General features: G+C 34.0%; 1 protein-coding gene across 1 annotated transcript in view; it reads left to right on the top strand.

The window, feature by feature from the left end:
- Positions 1-20,796, top strand: part of NDST4 (N-deacetylase and N-sulfotransferase 4) — a 262,071-nt gene that overhangs the window by 215,460 nt on the left and 25,815 nt on the right. The window contains exon 6 of the mRNA XM_017510605.2: positions 6,507-6,689. Within this exon, the coding sequence (XP_017366094.1) occupies positions 6,507-6,689 (183 nt within the window). The remainder of the gene's footprint in view (positions 1-6,506; positions 6,690-20,796) is intronic.

Genomic DNA, 20,796 nt, shown 5'->3' with positions numbered 1-20,796 from the left:
TCTCTTTCTTTGCTTTTTCTTTGTTTTCTCTTCTTCCTTTCTTTCTTCCATTTTTTTCCCTTCTTTATATATTTTTTTCCTCTACACTTTCTCATTCTCTTTTTCATTTATTTATTTATTAAGACAGAGTCTAACTTTGTGGCCCAGTTTGGAGTGCAGTGGCATAATCTTGGCTCACTGCAACCTCCACCTCCCAGGTTCAAGAGATTCTTCTGCCTCAAGAAGGTGGGACTACAGGCACCTGCCACCATGCCCAGCTACTTTTTGTATTTGCAGTGGACACGGAGTTTCACTGTGTTGGCCAGACTAGTTAAACTCTTGATCTCAGCTGGTCCACCTGCCTCTGCTGACCAAAGTGCTGGGATTACAGGCCATGCCACTGCACCCGGTGTTTCTACTTCCAAGTGTTGTTCTTAGACGAATAAATCTTGAAATGTCTACCTGAAGTAATAAAATGTGTTTCTTTGAAACTGGAATATCAGAGTTACCTTTTATTTATAGAACACCTTTCTTAGTGGAAATGTATAATGTGTTCCACTGTGGAAAACCTTGGCATCTGTTTTTAGTGTTGCAAGAGAATTAAAACTTTCCAAATGAAACAATCATTTCTCTCCTCAGTACTTATTATCTTCAAGTGTCTAGAGTTAGTAATCAGCTGAAATGTATGTGTGTGCATAGATAAACATATTGAAATGTTAAATTTTTTTCATTTTCAAAAAAAGTAAAAACATTAGTGAAATTTTAGATTTAATCCATTCTAGGAAAAATTTATGAAGAAATATCATGAGTTACAATATAGGATTGTTATGAATAAAATTTTCCAGGTAAATAAAGTAATAGAAGAAGATGTAGGAGAAAATAGATGGAAGTTTGATGAATTTTGAATGCTGGATTTGCTAGAATTCCCTGCATAACCTCAGACAGGTCATGTGAAATACTTGATCCTCACTCCCTTTTCTCATAAATAAGGTAGTTAATTAGTTCCTAGTAACACAACAAAAGTGCAACTTTGTAAAGTTATATAAGTAAATTAACATTAACATTCAACCACATAGTATGTCAAGAAAAGATCAATCATGAAACATTCATTGGAATGTTTCATTTATTAAAAACAAAATGATGTAACTAAATGGTAGACTCCAAGCGGAGAACGATTTTAGATCGAATAAAAGAATAGCATAGTTATATTAGATTTGGACAAACTTTCCTTACTTTTGATATCTAAGAACATAGATGTCAGCATTTATCAAGTTATTAGTTGCCTAGGCCTGAACGGTTGCCCAAGACTGAGTTGCCTACAATTATTACCAACCTTTATGTGTGTTTAAATCAATAATTGTTATTGGCACTCATATTAGTAACATTAAGCCTAGTCTGACTCTTAATATCCCCTGTGTGGTTCTAGTCTATTTTTAGAATAAAATAAAATCACAAAATTACCTTTTATAAGAAAAATATGAGTACAATGCCAAAGCCCGTCAGATGAACCATCAGGGATGTATTTCCCTATATTCCATCTATCTTCGCATTTTATGAGAACTAGAACTAAAAGCATAATCAATAATTTAACAAGCTAATGGACATATTTTTAAACACAATGAACTATGCTGAAAAGGGGCAGGCTGTCAGAGAGCCACAGAGGCAAAAATGGAAACTGACTGCTAATATTTAATGCCTGTCTTGAAAAATACTGAGCACAAAGCAAGCTGTCTTAAAACAGGGTGCCTCTCTTCTTGCTCTACAAAGCCATTGCTTCATTCTGTTTGTGACTGCATTTTTTCCTGGGAACCAAGTATCCGACTATCCTGTATATGATATGACTTTTAAAGGCACCGTAAGGTATAGGACTAAATACCCAAATATTCAATGTGTACTTTAACTAAAAATGTATGCCCTAAAAGTAATTTTTCATTCCAATTTTAAAATACTATATAATATATTCTGGCTATTGATATTCATAACCATACAGTTTACAATAACATTTTATTTGTCATACAAGTAGGAAAAGCAAGGAAACTATTCTGATCTTGGCAGCAAAATATTCTAACTCAGCCTGGAGAGTGTTAATGCTTCATTTTGTGAATAATATAAGGTCTTTTATTTCTATTTTGCTCTTCCCTGTTTTCTTCTTTTCTTATATTTTGTATATTAGCAGCTTCATAAGAAAGACAAAAACAAAATACTATAAAAAATGATTAATTGTATAATTTGCAATTAAATACTAAGAGGGATAACCAGTTGCCTAAATTTATTTACTATCATTTCATTTGTCACTATGATAGCATTTTTACTCACCGATAAGGATTATCCATAAAGTTCAATCATATTTACTCAATTCCCTAATTATCAAGATTTATACATTATTATACTTAAAGCTTCCTTTTTCCTTGAACTTTAGATATATGATTAAATAGATTTATTCCATAGATAAAGTATTCCCAAATTTTGAGTATATATATTGTATCTGACAATCAGGTTAATGAAAAACTGTTTATGTTTCTAATGAATAGACTATGAACACGACCACAAGCTTGCTTGTATATTTTTACAACATATAAGAAAATTTAGACTTGTTTTATATTTGATTATAATGAAGTTGAGAGCCTTGAGAGCTGAGGGAGAAACATAGGTGGATGTGCCAACAACAACATAAAGGCAGCCCAGAGTGCTTGATGACCAAAGCAATGGCACCCAGACCTTGGTATCCCTCTGGAAGGTCTGCTGCAGTTGGCCTATTGAAATTATGGCTTGCTGAACATCTTATTCTTCAATTCATCCATTGAACAATGTCCTTTCCTGTCCTTTTCATAAGAAAAATAAAGCTCTGTTTGTTTGAATCAATGCATATCTCTGAGCTGCAATTTTTCAAAGTTCAGTGAGTTGTATATATAAACCATTTTTATCCATGTAGCACAGTCATACTTTCCCCCAGATGATACTCTGGGGAGTATGGTATTGAGAAAGATTATTTTTAGTATGCAATAAGAAAGTAATAATCAAAATAAATATATAAAAGAACAAGATAAACAGTAAAAAACAGTAGCAACGTAAGCCTGTGAAAAGTTATTTGCTACTCATACCACATATCATTTGAATTCTCTTATTTATGCCTCAACAACATCCATTTTTAATTCATTTTACACACCTACACTCTCTGAAACAGGTTTTTTTTGTTTGTTTGTTTAAAGAAGCCATTTGTCCGGAATTACTAAAACTATTATGCTCTGTCTGCAAAATAGGTGATTTTAGCAAGCCAGATATGCACAGTTAAGCTGTGCTTGCAGAATTGTTTTTCTTAAAGTGCAACCAATTGACCATATACCAGCACTAATTTGTTTCTAACCAGTAAGGCATGTGCACATGCTGCCCCATACAACAGTGATTGCAACCAACATGGACAGGTGCTTGTTTTTATTCTCAGTAAAGGAAAATTTAAATGCAGCAGTGTGCCTCAGCTTAGACCGCATATCTCCAGGCTCTGCTTTCTTCCAAAGACAGATTTTCCGTTTGCCCAGCATTCAGTTTTACACTTTTTTTCTTCAAACAAGGCTTATGCTCCTAAGAAAGCTCTGGAAAAATGACTTAGACCTAGTCTGTTGCAAAATCTTTTAAAAGCCTATGTTAATACCCTAATAAAATGATAATATATATCTGCTTGTGATATAAAACTACTCTTTACAATACTCTCAAAGTGGTATTCTTATTTATAATTTTGTCAGACTTTAGACCCTCACAGGTGCCTTATAATTCCTTCTTAAAATAACAACACTAGAGGGCAGGTGGTAAATTTCTGGGACATTATTATCTTTCTCAGGGCATTTAACATGCTGCTGGGTTTTTTAATAATATTTTTAGTCCTGGGAAACTATAATTATCCTGAAGCATGCTTCTTACACTGTCTTATTTCTTAATTACAGTAGTGACATGAGATAAATGCATACTTATTGGAGATCAAATGCATATTATTTTGTGGTGATTATAAAGAAACTCTCATGACAATTGCAGTTATGTGGTCATCAACTACAGATACCATGTTATGTTACAGACACTCTGTAAGTCCTCCCAAGAGGGAACTTTCTATTTGAGATAAAAGAATTTAAAAGTGAGAGATTGGCCAATTTAACAGTAGACAGTGTTGTATTGATATAATTCATCTAGGTAGAAATTTAAGTTAAATCCCTAAATATTAGTTGATATAATAATTGCACTTAAGATTCATAGGAAAATATTTACAATTTTAAATGATCTAAATTTTACTTGCGATTCCATATGAATCTCAGTTAAAATCATTGTCAATTAATATTTAGGGTTTTAATTAAATTTAAAGCAATTAAGAGATCCAACTTAAATTTAACTTAAATTTCTACCTGGATAAATTAAATAAATAATATTGTTAAAATATCTACTCTCTTTTTTCATGTTTCCAATAAATTTGAATATACTCCAAGGATAAAAAATGGACCAGAAATATGACAGGAGCGATACTGTCTTCAAAGATAAATTTGCAGTCTATTAGTAATATTCTTCTCAGATACTATAATTCATTGTCTTAAAAATTTTCACTTAAGGTTTGCAAAATATTTTTTCTTTCTTTATTTCAATTTAAAAAGAAAAATAAAAACTTTAAATTGCCAAGATAATACTTACATAGTTTTCTACTGCCTTCTACAAAAATACATTCCTTGTCTTGCTTTTTTGTTGTTGTTGAAAAGTGAGAAAGGAAAAAAAAAAATGATGGATGTCAAACTCAATATAAAAAAATGTTTTGGTGAAGATTTCTGTTATATGTCAGAATTGGAAATCTGGGTGCCTGGGTTTAAATTCCTACTCTGCCACTGAATAGATGTAGAACTTGAACAAGTTACTTAATTGCTTTCTGCTTCATTTTATTTTTTTTTTCATCTGTAAAAGGGGACAATAACAGTAGCTCGTTTGTAACAGTATTGAGAAGATTTAATTATTTCATATATGTAAAGGGCTTCAAATCCTGCTTAGTATATAGTAAACAAGTACTATATGAATTTTAGATATTATGTTATGTAAATTAGGAACATCGAAGCCACATTCTCTTCTCTACCTTCAACTATGATGAGGTGTGACTTTGATCATTTTAATAGGTTTCTTCAGATAATTTTTGTTCAGTATTCTAGTATGACAAATAATAGAGAATACCTTTTCCTCAATAAAAAGGGTATTCAAACAATAAACTGCTACCTATCAGATTGGCCAGTGTAACATTGGAGAGTGACATATATGCCTATGTTTGTTTAAATGATTCCATATGAATCTTAAATAAGACCATTTTATCAACTAACATTTAGAGGTTTTTAACCTGTCGTGGGGTTTTAACTTACAGTTTTTTGCCAGCATGTATTTTTTAAGTTCTGGTGCAAGATAATGCTTCCATTATTTTTCAAGACAAAAGGCCTCCTCTTTAGGCATTTACAGTTATAGTGTGACAGATTACGAGAACAGAAGGCTTGCATATAGTCTTTACTGCATGGCTAATATCTAACCACACCAAGAAACGTAAACCCTTAAAAAAGTGTCAGTGAGTTTTCATACAAACTATTAGCCATGCATGAGACACTTGAATTTTCTCCTATATTATTTTTCTGTTCAACTTCAGATGTTATATTTGTTCTAATACTATCATTTATGGCATCATATTAGCCTTATATTATGACATTGAGGAACAAGTACAAAATTATGTTTGTCACAACGTGATGAACTCTCTTTTTATAACTTGCATAAACAATCTCTGCAATTTAAATCAGAATTTTGCCATTTTTCTTTTATGTAGTATTTTTTTAAATCCCTGTTGCTGTGCCTGACAAACTATATATTAGTTTACGATTGTTAACACATTTGAATTTTTGGTTGCTCTCTCAACACCAATTCATCTAATTTCACTTTTTCTTTGTCTGTGATACACAAAGGAACTACTCTGAAATGCCATGACATTTTTAGAGTTAATATTGAGGTATGAAAAGTTGTAAAAGGTTTAATGAGTGGAAAAGTTTCTGGCTAAATGCAATCAGTTTCTGCGCAAACATTTACAGTCTCTACTGCAATAAAATTCTTTTAATTAGACCACAAAGAAGAACATTTTCTTGAGTTTGATTCTATTTCAATCTGTACGCACAGAAAAGCTCTGGAAAATTTGTTTAATTTTAGAACTGGCTTAATTTTCATTCTTCGCTAGTCTGAAAGTTAATAGATTGGAATTTGACGGTATTGGTTGCATAGTAAGCAAAACTGATACGCAAAGTAACACTATCCTTCTGAAGAACAGTGAGGAAATGACACTCTTAATTTTAATTTTAATTTTAAAAGTAAGTTTAAGTGTTATTTTGAGATTAAAATTAAATGTGTAGCTTGCCATTTAAAAAGATCATTGCACTTCTTGTGAAATTCCAAAGTGAGGCAAGGTGCTGAGTGGAGATTGTACTGGTACTTTTGAGCTTAAGCATATATTTTTGTCATCATTTTTATTTATCTTTCAGATCAGCATTTTCATGACCCATTTGTCAAACTATGGAAATGACCGCCTAGGGTTATATACCTTTGTGAACTTGGCCAACTTTGTGCAGAGCTGGACCAACCTGAAATTGCAAACTCTGCCTCCAGTGCAACTGGCCCACAAGTACTTCGAGCTCTTTCCTGAACAGAAAGACCCTCTATGGCAGGTAACATTTAACATTCTCTCCTGGGGTGGAAGGAAAGAAAGCTAGCAATTTGTGAGTGTAGAACTTGTGTTAGGCAAAATGCTGGACATTTTGAAACTGGAATTTAACACAAAATCCTCTTTTATACAATAATTTTCTTCTCTTCCTCAACAATTTTTGTTTATTTTTTAAATTGTTTGCTTTTTTTTTTTTTTTATTGCTTTTTTTTTTTTTTTTTTTTTTTTTTTTTTTTGCTTGCTTCTCTGAGTTTTTGTTTGGTTGGTTGCTTGGTTGGTTTAAAAATTTTGCTTTGAAGATGTTCTTTTATTGTTGGTCTCTTCCCCAAGCTAATCATATTACCTTGCATGCAGTATGAGCACCTACTAGCAGTAAAATGGTTAGACACTGGGTATCTAGATAAAACCTAGAGCCACTATATCCTAAGACTTATAATTAGACTTTGATATGTATATGTATACAACATTGTGTATATAAGAAAGGGAGAAGAATTTTTACCTTGTATCCATATAGAGTTAATCTCTCTCTAGCATATCTTTGCTTTTCTTTAAATCTAACAAATCTTTCACTAACATTAAACCTACTGGAAAAGAGAATTGTCAGTGTTAGGATTGCTTTTACTAATAATTCAACTTCATGTGGGGCCACTTAGCCTGGATGCATCAAATGTAAACTATCTGCTTCTTGGCAGTTATCTAGGAAAATGTTGCCTCCCATTTTCTTGCCTCTTTATGCATCAGATTACATCCACACACAAAATCAATAGGCTGGCTGCAGAGAGCAGATCAGATAGTCCCCTGCCAAGCAGTCAGTTGAGAAAGTAGCATCACCGTTAATGAGAAATCACTGTAGAATAGACTTTTTGTCATCCTCTTTCCTTCTCGTCAAACTATTTGTTTCTCTTTATGCCATAAATCATATTGCATCCCACCCTGTGTCTACACTGTCAGAAATGCACCCAACACATGTTCATTGTGCATCTGTTATGTGTAAGGTAAGGCTAGATGTTCTAGGGTATGCAAAGAACAAAATACATTTTTTCTCAAAGCCAATGGGGAGATTCCTCATTATTTACTATCCTATGTTTCAAACATGTATTTTAAAACTGACTGCTATAATGTGTCATATTATATTCTGACGATTTATTAAGCAGTTTTTTTACTAGTTGTGTTTACATTGAACTACACATTCTACGTACCATTCCAATAAGTTAGTTGACCATCTACAATTTGATATGTAAATTAGAAAGTCAGATAAATAGATACAAGCATAAGTATTGTGAGCATATATGAACACACAAAACAGACTTGTATAAAGACAAAGCATTATGTCCCATAAATGGTGGTTATTCAAAAGATCTGAAACACTTTTTATAAAATTGATAAATCATTGATGATAAATCTATTCTTTTCCCACGAATGTTTATGTAAAATATAGCTATAATATTTATGGTACAGTAATAATAAAAACCAGACAAATTAACAAAGATTTTAGGTAGCTGACATAGAAAGAATCCTTCAGTGACCTCCAGCTCTACCCTTCCTCTATCTGTAGAAAAAGGAAAAATATTTTATTAAATTATGAACTGAGTTTCTTGATATTGTTTGAAATTTTTAACGTAAAGAATTGTATGTATTAATATGTTTGGAGATCTGTGACACTTTTCTTAAAAAATGAATATCAAAGATATGCCAGCTCCAATATGATTTGGTCAACATGATGATTCTAAGTATTGATTTAATGTTTGTTAAACATAGAATACTGTGCTGTTTTATTAGGAGTATAGGTAAAAATTCAAAATTAAAATATACGATTATTCTTTAAGAAATTATGCCATTCTTAGAAGATATATATATGTATATTATATATGTATATAATATATATATATATAATTTGCAAGTACTGACAATGTTAATTTTGAATAATATCATAAGGGTAAGTTCTTAGGAAGTCCTTCATAAAAGAGAGAATAACAGAAAAGATAATGTAGAGTTTACAAATTTTTATCATTGTTGTTTAAATAAGTTTAGGAATTTTCATATACATTATCAAAATATAGTTTTCTGTAAAAGTACTTAAATGATACATGAGTAAACGTTTTCCTGTGAAAAAATCCCTTTGCTATCATGTGAGTTACATTATTTATATAGTTTCTTTTCACTAAGACTTTAAAGTTGCAAACATTTTCGTTAACTAAATACCATATATACCCAAATATCATATATCATATATTCTCAAATATATTTAAGAAGAAAAACAAGGAATAGAAAACAAAGAGTAGTTAAGTTAAAGAGAGAATTATTCAGATACATGAGATTTTGAGAACAGTTGACTTATTGCAGCAAATCTGCTTAACTTTGCCAAACACATGAAGTCCAAAAATCTTCAAGTTGTGAAGTAACAATAAAGTACATAATACTGAGTTGGTGATTATCTCTTCTTTTCATATTCATATCTGTAATAGCACATGTAAAAACAGTAAGCATTGTCACCCTTTTCTCTATATAATATGAACTTAGAGTTATGTAAAGCAAAATAAGTAAAACCAGCATTAATTGGTAGATAATTTATGGCCTATTCATCACAATGCTAGAGAGTTAGAATAGATAAATATGGTGTATTTCTGTTATTGTTACAAAGTGTCAAAATAAAATATTAAAGGATCTTTTTGTATTTACCAGTGTGATTTCTTATTTAGTATATTTCATGTTTAAAACTAATTCAACTATTATTTTTCTTTAGATTTTCAATTCACATGTTCTTGTTACCACAAACAAAAGAAAAAGTGAGAAATGATAATGTTCACATCTACTTAATTTCCTTTGGTTCCTCATGTAACTTTTCATTAGCACCAACTACCATATATGTGAAGCTGCTTTGTCACCTAATTAAAAACTGCAATATGAATATCTGTCAATGAGTAGCCTGATAAGTACAGCCCAAAATGCATTTGTGCTCATCTCTCACTGGAAATTGATTCTTTCGATGCTGATTAACATGGGAATGTGTACTGAGGATACACATGAAATGCAATCCCCAGACTGTATCCTTGTCAGTTTAGTCCTTGATGTGTAAGACTCTTAAAATTATACTCACAGGTGTCTATTAATTCATGTCCCTTATTAGTTTGGTAGAACAATCACTACACAGTGTGAAAGAATAGGGTTACTTTCTCTCTCTTTTTTTTTTTAAATAATTCAATTATAGAAACCAAAACCACGATATGGAGGAAGTTAGAAGGTCAGATTCTTACGCTTGAACTAATCGATGCTTTTAAGCTCTCAAACTGTCAAGTTAGCTCAGTTCTAGTCTTCAATCAGCCATCCAGAGTCTCACTATCAACAAACATGCCACGCATGATGTGGATTCCTGCTTGTCTGTGTGACCAGGAGAATGCTCAAAGAGCTAAAATTTCTCTCTCCACGCCAATGTCTCTAGGGTTAAAGAAGTGGGAAAGTAAATCACAGAGCACTAACCTTGGGTGGTTAATCCCTTTTCTGATGGTAGCTGTGAAGATATCCAGCCTCAGAAAAGAAATGAAATTTGAATATCGTGATATAAACAAATCTTAAGTTTTAGTGGCATACACCCTGAAGGTTCTTTTGGTATGTGTCTGTTGAAAGAATGAAGGAATGCTGACACGGAGAATTAAAGATTATAAGAGCAGAATAAGAAATTTGAGACATATAGCTCATTGTAGAGAGAAAATGGATGACACTCAGTGAAGTGAAATGCCTTGTTTTAAGTCACTTGGCTTATTAGAAACAAGTCAGGACTACAGCCCTAGGTTTTCTTACTTCTCCTCCAGGGTGATTTCAACCACAAGATGGTAGCTTTACAATTAAAAAAGCAAATCAACTATTGCCATCAACTCTCTAAGTACAATAAAATTTCAGGAATAACTCCTTTCTTTAGATCTGATGATATGTTCAGTGTGAATTTATTCAACCTATGATGTTGAAGTACTTACATAATCAAAAGAAAGCTCTTGCCTTCATGAAACTTATAAGCCACTATAACTGCTTATGTGAACAAAATAATGTTACAAATTTGTCTTCATACTTATTTCTCTTTTTACCACCCTATAACTTATTTATAATCATATTACTGCACTTATCACACAGTATTGCAGACACCTGTGCCTGTCATATATTGGTTTCTGCAAACTTTAAAAAATAAGACTTTGTTGATTCATATTTACACCCTGGAACCTAGCATAGTACAATAGCCACTGTCTTCAAAATATCATTAAAGAATAACTAAAAGCAGAGGACTGTGTATACAAAGAACAATAAAAGAGGCACACCTGTTTCTCAGATAGTTAGTAGAGAGGTAATGGTAAGTAGCCTGTAGAAACAGGTACAAGTCAGAGGGGGGAGCTTTCAACACTGCCAGTGTAATTTGAATTTGACAGGCAATTAGGAAAAACAAAATATAGGCTTTGAGGTTGAGAGTGAAGTGACTTTAAAAAATGTTGGTCAATGAAGATTACACCAGAAGCCTTTTTTCAGGACAGGTAAGAATCGGAAGGTGCTGAAGACAGGACAATAATCTCCCTATGAGAGAGGGAAGCCCAGAAGATCTTCATGGCTGTGAAAAGTAATACCTTGGAAGAAAGACTGAGTGAGACTGAGAATAACAAAAGAGTGATCTGTGACTAATTACCCCCATTTCCAGCGAAGTAGGAGTTCTGTAACTGCACTTTTCACTTTAAATTCATTCATCTTTTGATCTTTTCAATGAAATTAAGTCAATATAGTTTTATTGCATCACAGATGAGAGAGGACAGATTTCATTATCATCTTAAACATTTTCTTAATAGAAATTTAAATTTGTATTTTGCCATGTTATCTTTCTCTTCCTAACTTAGCAATAGTATGTTGTATACCTTTCAGAAATACCTCCTCTACCAAAGATGGCAATAATTTCTCATGATTTTGAATCTTTAATTTACACTGAAGTAACATTTTGATTATATGAGACTGTCAGACATTCTGATGTCCAAAAATGATGACATAAATCTTGGATTTTTTCCCTGTTAATCAGTTGCAAACATGTTCTTGTCAAGTATCAAATTCCTCACTCAAACCACTTATTTGAAGTTCAGTTATAAAAAATTACTAGCAGATAGCTCCCTTAAAATAAAGTGACAATATTTTCTAAATTAAAATCAACATAAAAATATATTTGACGATTTAATCCAAATATAATAATGAAAAAGGAAACTGAATTTTTGTTTGTGCCTTACAGAAACACTTGATAAATTCAATGTCGTATATGAGTGAACGGTACTATATTAGAACAACTGATTTATAAGATTTTAAAAATATAATTCATTTTATTGAATTAGCTCTCTCCCAGCATATTCATTAAAACACAAATAATAACATAATGGACCACATTTAGAAGTATACAGTCATCGATTTAAAGGTAGAGCTATAGAGTAAACATGCCACCTTCTCTTGGGGTCAGTTTCGCTCTGAGACAACTTCATGGGAAAATACCAGTAGTATTAGCTTACTTCAACATGAGTATAATATGGTGAAGGATGGAAACCTAGGATAAATAAGAGACACTTGTGTCAAAAGCGGCACTCTTGAAGCTGTCACCGCAGACAGACACAGAACCACGTGCCCTTTTCCATTCTGTCCTGCCTCCAGAGGTTGGTATTATAAACCTTTGTAATTCAGGTACTTTATAGAAAAGTTTCAGAAATCAGCCTATTAAGTGCTAAAGAAGTTCTCTGGTGAGTGCACTTATTATGGATTGGTGTACTCCCAGGAGAAACACTTTCCCAAGGAACTGAGGGGCTGCATGGATTTTACATGGAGAACAAGGAAAGTTCAAGTCTTCATAAAGATGTCTCTCAGTTCTTCCATAAAGATTTGTTGATTGAAGCACTGAGAATAAACACCCTTAATCTATTAAACTTCCTCGTCAGTGTATATGGATTGTATTAGGCTTAAATGATACTAAAAGGCAAAACTTGAAAGTCATCACCCTGAACAACACGAATTTGGAAAAGACATTTTACAGACATACAGAGGGCAAGACTTAATAAGCAGAAGAAATTTAGAAACACAGCCCAATTGGAAAGAAAAAAAATGAATTTTTTGTTTTGTTTTGTTTGTTTGTTTGTTTTTGATACAAAGTCTCACACTGTCACTTGGGCAGGAGTGCAGTGGTGCCATCCCAACTCACTGCAATCTCCATCTTCCGGATTCAAACAGTTATCCTGCCTCAGCATCCCTTGTAGCTGGGACTACAGGCATGTGCCACCACGCCGAGCCAATTTTTGTATTTTTAGTAGAGATGGGGTTTCACCATATTGGCCAGGATGGTCTCGATCTCTTGGCCTCATGATCTGCCCGCTCTGCCTCCCGAAGTACTAGAATTACAGGGTTGACCCACCACACCTAGATGAAAAAATATGTTTTAAAAGATGCCTTTTTTAGTATTATTCTTTAAACAGGGGAATAGCAAAAGGGAAGTGAAAAGCAAACCAATAACCTCTGAAATGTTTGTAGTTGGGAAACTAATCCTTCTATCATGAGCGCTAGGCATTTTTAGAGTTTCAGCTATTAAGATCTAGAAATGTTCTAGTTATCTAGAGTAGGCACATGACCTGGATGGGAAAAATCAGTCTTGAACTGATAATTTCATGGTGTCCTTGCCAGTGAAAGATGTGGGCAATAGTGAGCAAAGCAATTTTTTAGTAGCAAAAAAGGCAATGTAGACTTTGAATAGCTAGATATAATAAGAACAAAAGGTATTTTAATGTATTTCATAAAATATGGAATTATAGTAAGGTCAATGGTATAATATTCTTTCAATCCATGTTCTTTTTAGCATGATTGCAAATTTGCCATTTTTACTTATTTGGAGGGAAATAGCCAGGGGTGCTTCTGCCCTTGTAAGGAACATAATTTCATCAGATTTTACTGCCCTTTCTAAGTCTTGTTCATTGCTTTAGGAAATCTTCTGCCTGCTTTGTTTATGTCTACTTAAAAGTAAATTTGCCTCATAGACTCCACATAAAAAAACCACATGCATCACCTGTACCTGTTTGACAGCTGAGTTACATGCATTTTCACTAGACTGGCACTGTAACCATAAACTGCCTAAAGCAATTTTAACTGAATTCCTTTTTCAAAGTTTAAATATATCTATAATGTTAGATTCTTAAACCAGTAAATGTCTGTTGCAGTTTCAGTTATATAGGGAACAATCAGATTGAAGAATGAAAAGGGAAATAATTGCTTTCTAATTTTCTGACTTAAAATTTTAAACAATAGAAATAGAACAAGGTACGAAAGTGCAATTAAATTCTTAGCTTTTTCTTGGAAAGATCCTTTACCCTTCATAATCATTGTCAAAAACTTCCCATGCACATGTGTGCGTACACACACACACATAATTTAACTGCAAAGACAATGCCAGATTTGGATTCTAAATCTGAAACTACCTTGCTGTGTGACCTTCAGCAGGGCCTAAATAAAACACCTTGCATCTCAGCTTTTTCAGCTATCATGAAGGGATAATAATATCTGCTTGCCAGGCTGCTTTGAAGATTAGAAATAATCTACGTCAATCAAGTGCCTGGAATGTAGAAGGTGATCAATAAAAGTTAGACATTATGTTTGCTGATTTTCAAACAATGTAAGAAAAGTCAGAGTAGGAAAGGTCTAACCAAACATTTCCAGAATATAAGATAGAAAATACAAACATCCATTAATAAAGTTGTGATTAACAGACAAAAGGGAAAATATGCCAGAAAAAGAGGTGAAAACATAAATGAGCACCTGGAAATCCTGAAAATAGCATAATATAGGAGTGCATTTGCAAAGAAAGACAATCTGCCTAAATTGATGAACACACTGATAGGGAAAACTGAAATAATGTAAATTAAGTTGTTAGTAATAAAAATATTTGGAAGAGCATGTATTGCAACAGCTTAGCATCCCAACTTTGTTTCTGGAAAAGTATAATTAGATATTAACTAGTGTCATCCTCTACCCTCAAAAAGCATGCTTATCCGTGTTCTCTCTGTGTGTTAAAGACGAAACTCTTTTCAAGTCTTACATTAATTCTGCTTATTCCTGTGAACATTTTATTTCACCAGTTTTGCAAGCAGAAATTAGAATGCCAAAGACATGTGCACAGCGATAAAGAAGATAAGTGGCCAAATTGAACATATAGAACCAAGAGAGATCTCACAAATAAGACTCTGACTTTCAACAGTGGCACTGAATAATGAATTAATTTACTCTTCTACCTTTGCTAAGCATAAAGAAATCTTCATTTGAGCAAATAAAGTGAACACCTATTCTGAGATTTGCTCTACTGGATTATGTGTGGGGAAATTCAATAAGTATAGGTCGGGAACTGCCTTCCTATTGCTTGGTACCTAAAATGCAGTTCAGAAATGAAGTTCTTTAAAAATAAAGTAGTTACGTGATAGTATAAGAAAAATAATGTTTAAATTCTAAAGTGATGGTGTACTCACTCACTAGTTTTTGGGACTGCCATGAAAAACAGCATTGGGGACTGTGTATGGTTTGTTGTAGGAGTTTTAGATGCTGAATGTCTATACAGTTAATGTTACATTGGTTTTCAAACATATATCAAAATTAGTCTATGCTGATTGCTAAATGTTTACTATGCCTGTCCTATGTCAGCCATTCTACAAATATTTATTCAGCATTTCTTAGGTATTAGATTGTAGCAATAAAGAAGATAGAAGCCTCACCTTCAGAGAACTTACATCCTAGTTGAGATAGAATTACTATAAACTGTAAGTATATTTATATGTATTATATAAAATAATTACAAACATATATGCAAATAAGATAATTTTAGGTACTGATAGGTAATAAAGAAAATATGACAGGAAACTCAGAAAGAGACAACAGTGGGAGGAAGTTTGGCTATCATCATAAGGGAAGATAGCAGTTAAAACATAATTTCAGTTATGTAAAATAAATAAGGAATGTCAGTTTCACTGGCTTGTAAATAACTCCTTTTATCACAGAGGAATTTGTAGAAAAATCTAGAATCCGTAACCTAATTTTTCCAAGATAAATTCTAAAATAATATGGTTGTCATTATACATGACCAATCCTTTTATATTGCAATTCAGTCTTGTTCCAGTGGGAACTGGAATAGAGAATGCATTTGAGTCAAGGCTATCTTTTAATTTTATTTAGTATGAATGGTCACTGTCATAGGTAGTGTTTCATAGAAGCTGAATGTGAGATAGAGATTCCATTGCAAATGATTTGTTTAAGAAATGCTTTCAGGAAAAACCTATAAGGGCAAACACGGAACTGAAAAGAAGGGGGAAGAGCTGAGCAAGGATGTCATCTCTTATAAAACCTAATTTTACCTGATTTGCAGGGAGACCACTAGCCACAAATTGTCTCACCTTGAGACAAGCAGATCAGTCTTCTGTACCCCTGCATCCACTGGTGGTGGGCCATCCCCTGAGAATGAGGGGATGCAGAGTTTGATTTGCGGTCAAGTGGCTTCTATTAGCCGGGGAGAATTCTCAGTCCCCCAGCTGGTGGCAATAGCAGCTGGCAAGGTTCAGAGAAGGAGTGGAGAGTTTGCACTAATCTAAAGAGAGGATGCTTTTAGTGGAGAAAAAAGCATCCACCACACTCTACTTTTACACTCCAAGTTTCATTTGTTATGTTCACTCCATCCAGACACATTTTTTTCTCATGATTCTGTAAACTTCATGCCTGGGGAAATGTGTAACAAGAGAGTTATTGTGAGAAACTATAACGCAATTGCTGGTTTTGGTCCCAAAGGTGAAATCAGTGATTATTTTCTCCAATTTTGTCTCCTGTATTTCTCTCACCTTTGCTAGTATTTATGCTGGCCTAGAAGAAATACTGGGTGGATCAGATACAGTCTTAGGACTGCATGAAGTAGCAGCAGTGGTATATTGTCCCACTCACTCTCCTCTTGTAACTTTCTTTAGGAGAAAGGCTGTGTTTAGATAACAATAACTTACTTTATGAAGTAAGGTGTACACTTCGGTACTCTGTTCTGGCACCCCCATCTAGCACTTATCAGGCAGTGTTACAGTTATAACTGGGTGTGGAAGTAGCAACAAGCAACTTAGTGAATTGAATGCCAAAGATATGTCTCCCTATTCTCACTCTGTAGTAGCTATTCTAATTCTTCATGATTATGTGGGTCAATTATTCCTACCAGGATGGCAACTCATTTCTATGTCTGCCAGTCCACTGGCACAGGAAATCCAAAGTGACCAGGTAGTAGTTGTGGCTGTGTGTTTGGTGAGCCTCATCTCAGGACCCCTGGTGGAATCTTCCCTGTTATGCAAGCTAGAATTCCTAGACCCACTGAGCTTAAAGTTGTGAGGAAGGAAAGCACAAATTATCCAACTATGTCATTGGGAATAATGGTGAAGGGGTTCATTTCTACATCAACTCCTGGACTCAAATACACAATTCTGGACAAAGGGTACAGCAGAGGCACCAGTTGGTGATACAGTGTATTCCTTAAATAAAAACTATTTGTTGGACACTGCACCATAGTGGTGATAGCAGGCCTACATGGGCACAGAAGGTGACTTTGGCTACAAGTCTGTCCACAAAACAAACAAAAAACAGATGACCAGGTACACTGCCCACAGCTCTGACAACTGAAAGAATTTCGTTAACCAGTGATTTTTAAAAGCCCCACTGAATGGGACATTTTAGTTTTCTACTAACATATGGATTAACCTATCTACAAACCAAGCTTGGGTTTCTCCTCTTTATCAGCAGGTTATAGAAACCCTGTCACGAAACTAAAACTGAGCTGACAGAGAAGCATCAGTGGAACAGTGACAGTTGACATAGAGTCAGGGGCCACTGATTTGTAAGCGCCTCCTGGATCAGCCTGAGATTGATCCCATATATACCATTCTCGTCTTACCATGAATTGTTACTGTACATACCTGAACTTTTGATTTGACGAGTCTGTCACTACTCAATTCATGGTGGGTAGTTATGCCACGTGATCACATTAAAAATCCCTGACAAACACTCTTTTTCTATAGCACAGAAGCATACCAAGAGCTATGGTTTGCATAATATGATTCAGATAGTATGCCTTGCTACAGAACCTTAGAAGTGTCCACTGTGATTCTTTTCAAGTACTTGCCAGATATCCCACATGGCATCCATTTATATCATTGATGCCATAGTATCATGAATCTTCCAGCATATAAAGCCCAAGTGTGAGGGTGGCTTGTACTTCAGCCTTACCTACTGCATACCCCTGTCTTGCTCTAGGCCCCTCCCAAAACTTGAAACTTTCTGTATCACTCAATAAATGTGCAGAGAAATGTTTCCTAGTGCAATTATATGCTGCCTCCAAAACCCAAAACGGCCTATCAAGCACTGTTTTACCTCTTGGCAGTAAAAGTTGCAAGGTACAACTCACACTTTGCTATGAATGGGATGTCCCGGTGTGCTCAAGATGTCTGGACATCTGAAAGCTTAAAAGGTAGAAGGCTCCTAAAACTTTGTATGTTTGTCTTCCTTTCTCCGAAGTGCATGTGTTTTATCAAGACAGCCAAATAATTGCCACTTATTTGTCAGGTCCAACTATCATGTCATCAATACAGTGGGCCAGTGTTAGATTCTGCAGAATACCAGATTGATACTGGTCCCTTTAGTCTATATAATGAAACTAAGAAGAATTAGCCTAAGCATTTCTTAATGAATCTCTTATTTTTAATTGGATAAAATTATATTCTTTGCTGGAGTAAAATGATATTGAGAAGCCTATGATTTTGCAGCACCTATATTTGGCAAAATGTTCAAATAATCATAATTAGAGAAAACTGACTTGACAAGTGTTACATTTTAAAGTATTTGTCAAAGAAAAACACTCAACGGAAAATAATCGTGAATATATTTGGTCTCGAATATTTAGACATTTTAATATTAAAAAAATAGAATTGAAAATAAGCTTCTCAGCCAGGCACAGTAGCTCATGCTAATACCAGCACTTTGAGCGGTCAAGGCTGGAGAATCACTTGAGGCCAGGAGTTCCAGGCCAGCCTGGGCAATATTGCAAAACCCCATCTCTACCAAAAAATACAAAAATTAGCCAGGCATGGTGCTGCACGCCTGTAGTCTCAGATACGCTAGATAGTGCCACTGTACCTCAGTCTGGGTGACAGAGCAAGACTGTGTAAAAAAGAAAAAAAAAAAAAAAAAAAAAAAAAAAAAAAAAAAAAAAAAAAAAAAAAAAAAAAAAAAAAAAAAAAAAAAAAAAACAGAAAAGAAAATAAAAGAAGCTTATCTCAACTCTCTCTCTCAGTTAAAAATACAGTGGCTTACAGAGAAGAAACATTTGAGTGTCAACTTTCACATTTATTAACTATGAAATGCAACTTTGAGAAGGATTGCAGACAATTTTATAGAAAAGCAATGAAAACAATCATTTTTCAGAAGAACTTTGGTGACATGGTATTAAGGAAAGATGTATCTAAAGAACTGATTAATACCACCAATGGCATTCTTCACAGAAATACAAAAAATAATTCTAAAATTTACATGGAACCACAAAAGGCCCAGAATAGCCAAAGCCATCTTAGGCAAAAAGTACAAAACAGAAAGAATCACATTACTTGACTTCAAATTATGCTACAGAGCTGTAGGAACCAAAACACACGGTACTGGCATGCAAACAGACACATAGACCAATGAAAGAGAATAGAGAATCCAGAAATAAACCCATGCTTCTACAGTGAACTTATTTTCACCAAAGGTGCCAAGAACATACACTGGAGAAAAGATAGTTTCTTCAGTAAGCAGTGCTGGAAAAACTAGATAGCCATATGCAGAATGAAACTAGACTCCTGTCTCTCGCCATACACAAAATCAAATTAAAATGAGCTAAAGACTTAAAACTAAGACCTCAAACTATAAACCTACTAAAATAAAATTTGGGGGAAACTCTCCAGGACATTGGTCTTGGCAAAGATTTCTTAAGCAATGACCTGCAAGCCCATGCCAAAGCAAAAATGGGCAAATGGGATCACATCAAGTTAAAAAGTTGCACAGCAAAGGAAACAATCAATAAAGTTTAGAGACAGCCCAAAGATTGTGGTAAAATATTGACATCTACCCATCTAACAAAGGATTTTTAACTAGAATATGTAAGCAACTCAAACAACTCTACAGGAAAAAAATCTCATAATCCAATTTAAAAATGGGCAAAGGATCTGAATAGACATTTCTCAAAAGAAACATAACAAATGGTAAATGAGCATGTGAAAAGATTTCCAACATCACTGATCATCGAGAAATGCCAATCAAAACTACAATGAGATATTATATCGCCCCAGTTAAGATGTATCTTATCCAAAAGACAAGTAATAACACATGCTGGTGAGGAAGTAGAGAAAAGGGAACACTTGGACACTGTTGGTGGGAATGTAAATTAATGCAGTCACTATGGAGAACAGTATGGAGCTTCCACACAAAACTAAAAATAGAACTACCATGTGATCCAGCAATCTAACAGCATGATTATTAAAAAATATTGTGAAAAAGAAAGGAAATCAGTATATTGAAGATACATCTAAACTCCCACATTTATTTCAGCACTATTCACAATAGCCAAGGTTTGGAAGCAACTTAAGTGTTCAAACACAGAGAAATGAATGAAGGGAATGTGGTACATATACACAATGGAGTATTATTCAGTCATGAAAAAGAATGAGATCCTGTTATTTTTAACAATGTAGATAAAACCTGAGGACACTATGTTAAGTGAAATAATTCAGGCACAGAAAGATAAACTTCACATGTTCTCATGCATTTCCTAGGGCTAAAAATTAAAATGATTGGCCAGGCATTGTGGCTTGTGCCTGTAATTCCAGCACTTTGGGAGGCCAAGGCGGGAGGATCATGAGGTCAAGAGATGGAGACCACCCTGATCAACATGGTGAAACCCCATCTCTACTAAAAAAATACAAAAATTAGTTGAGTGTGGTGGTGCATGCCTGTAATCTCAGCTACTTGGGAGGCTGAGACAGGAGAATCACTTGAACCCCAGAGGCAGAGGTTGCTGTGAGTCGAGA

Source organism: Cebus imitator, unplaced genomic scaffold, assembly GCF_001604975.1.
Source record: "Cebus imitator isolate Cc_AM_T3 unplaced genomic scaffold, Cebus_imitator-1.0 Scaffold17, whole genome shotgun sequence".
NCBI lineage: Eukaryota > Metazoa > Chordata > Mammalia > Primates > Cebidae > Cebus > Cebus imitator.
The sequence above is the reverse complement of the archived record's forward strand: the minus strand, read 5'-3'. Positions and strand labels throughout refer to the sequence as shown.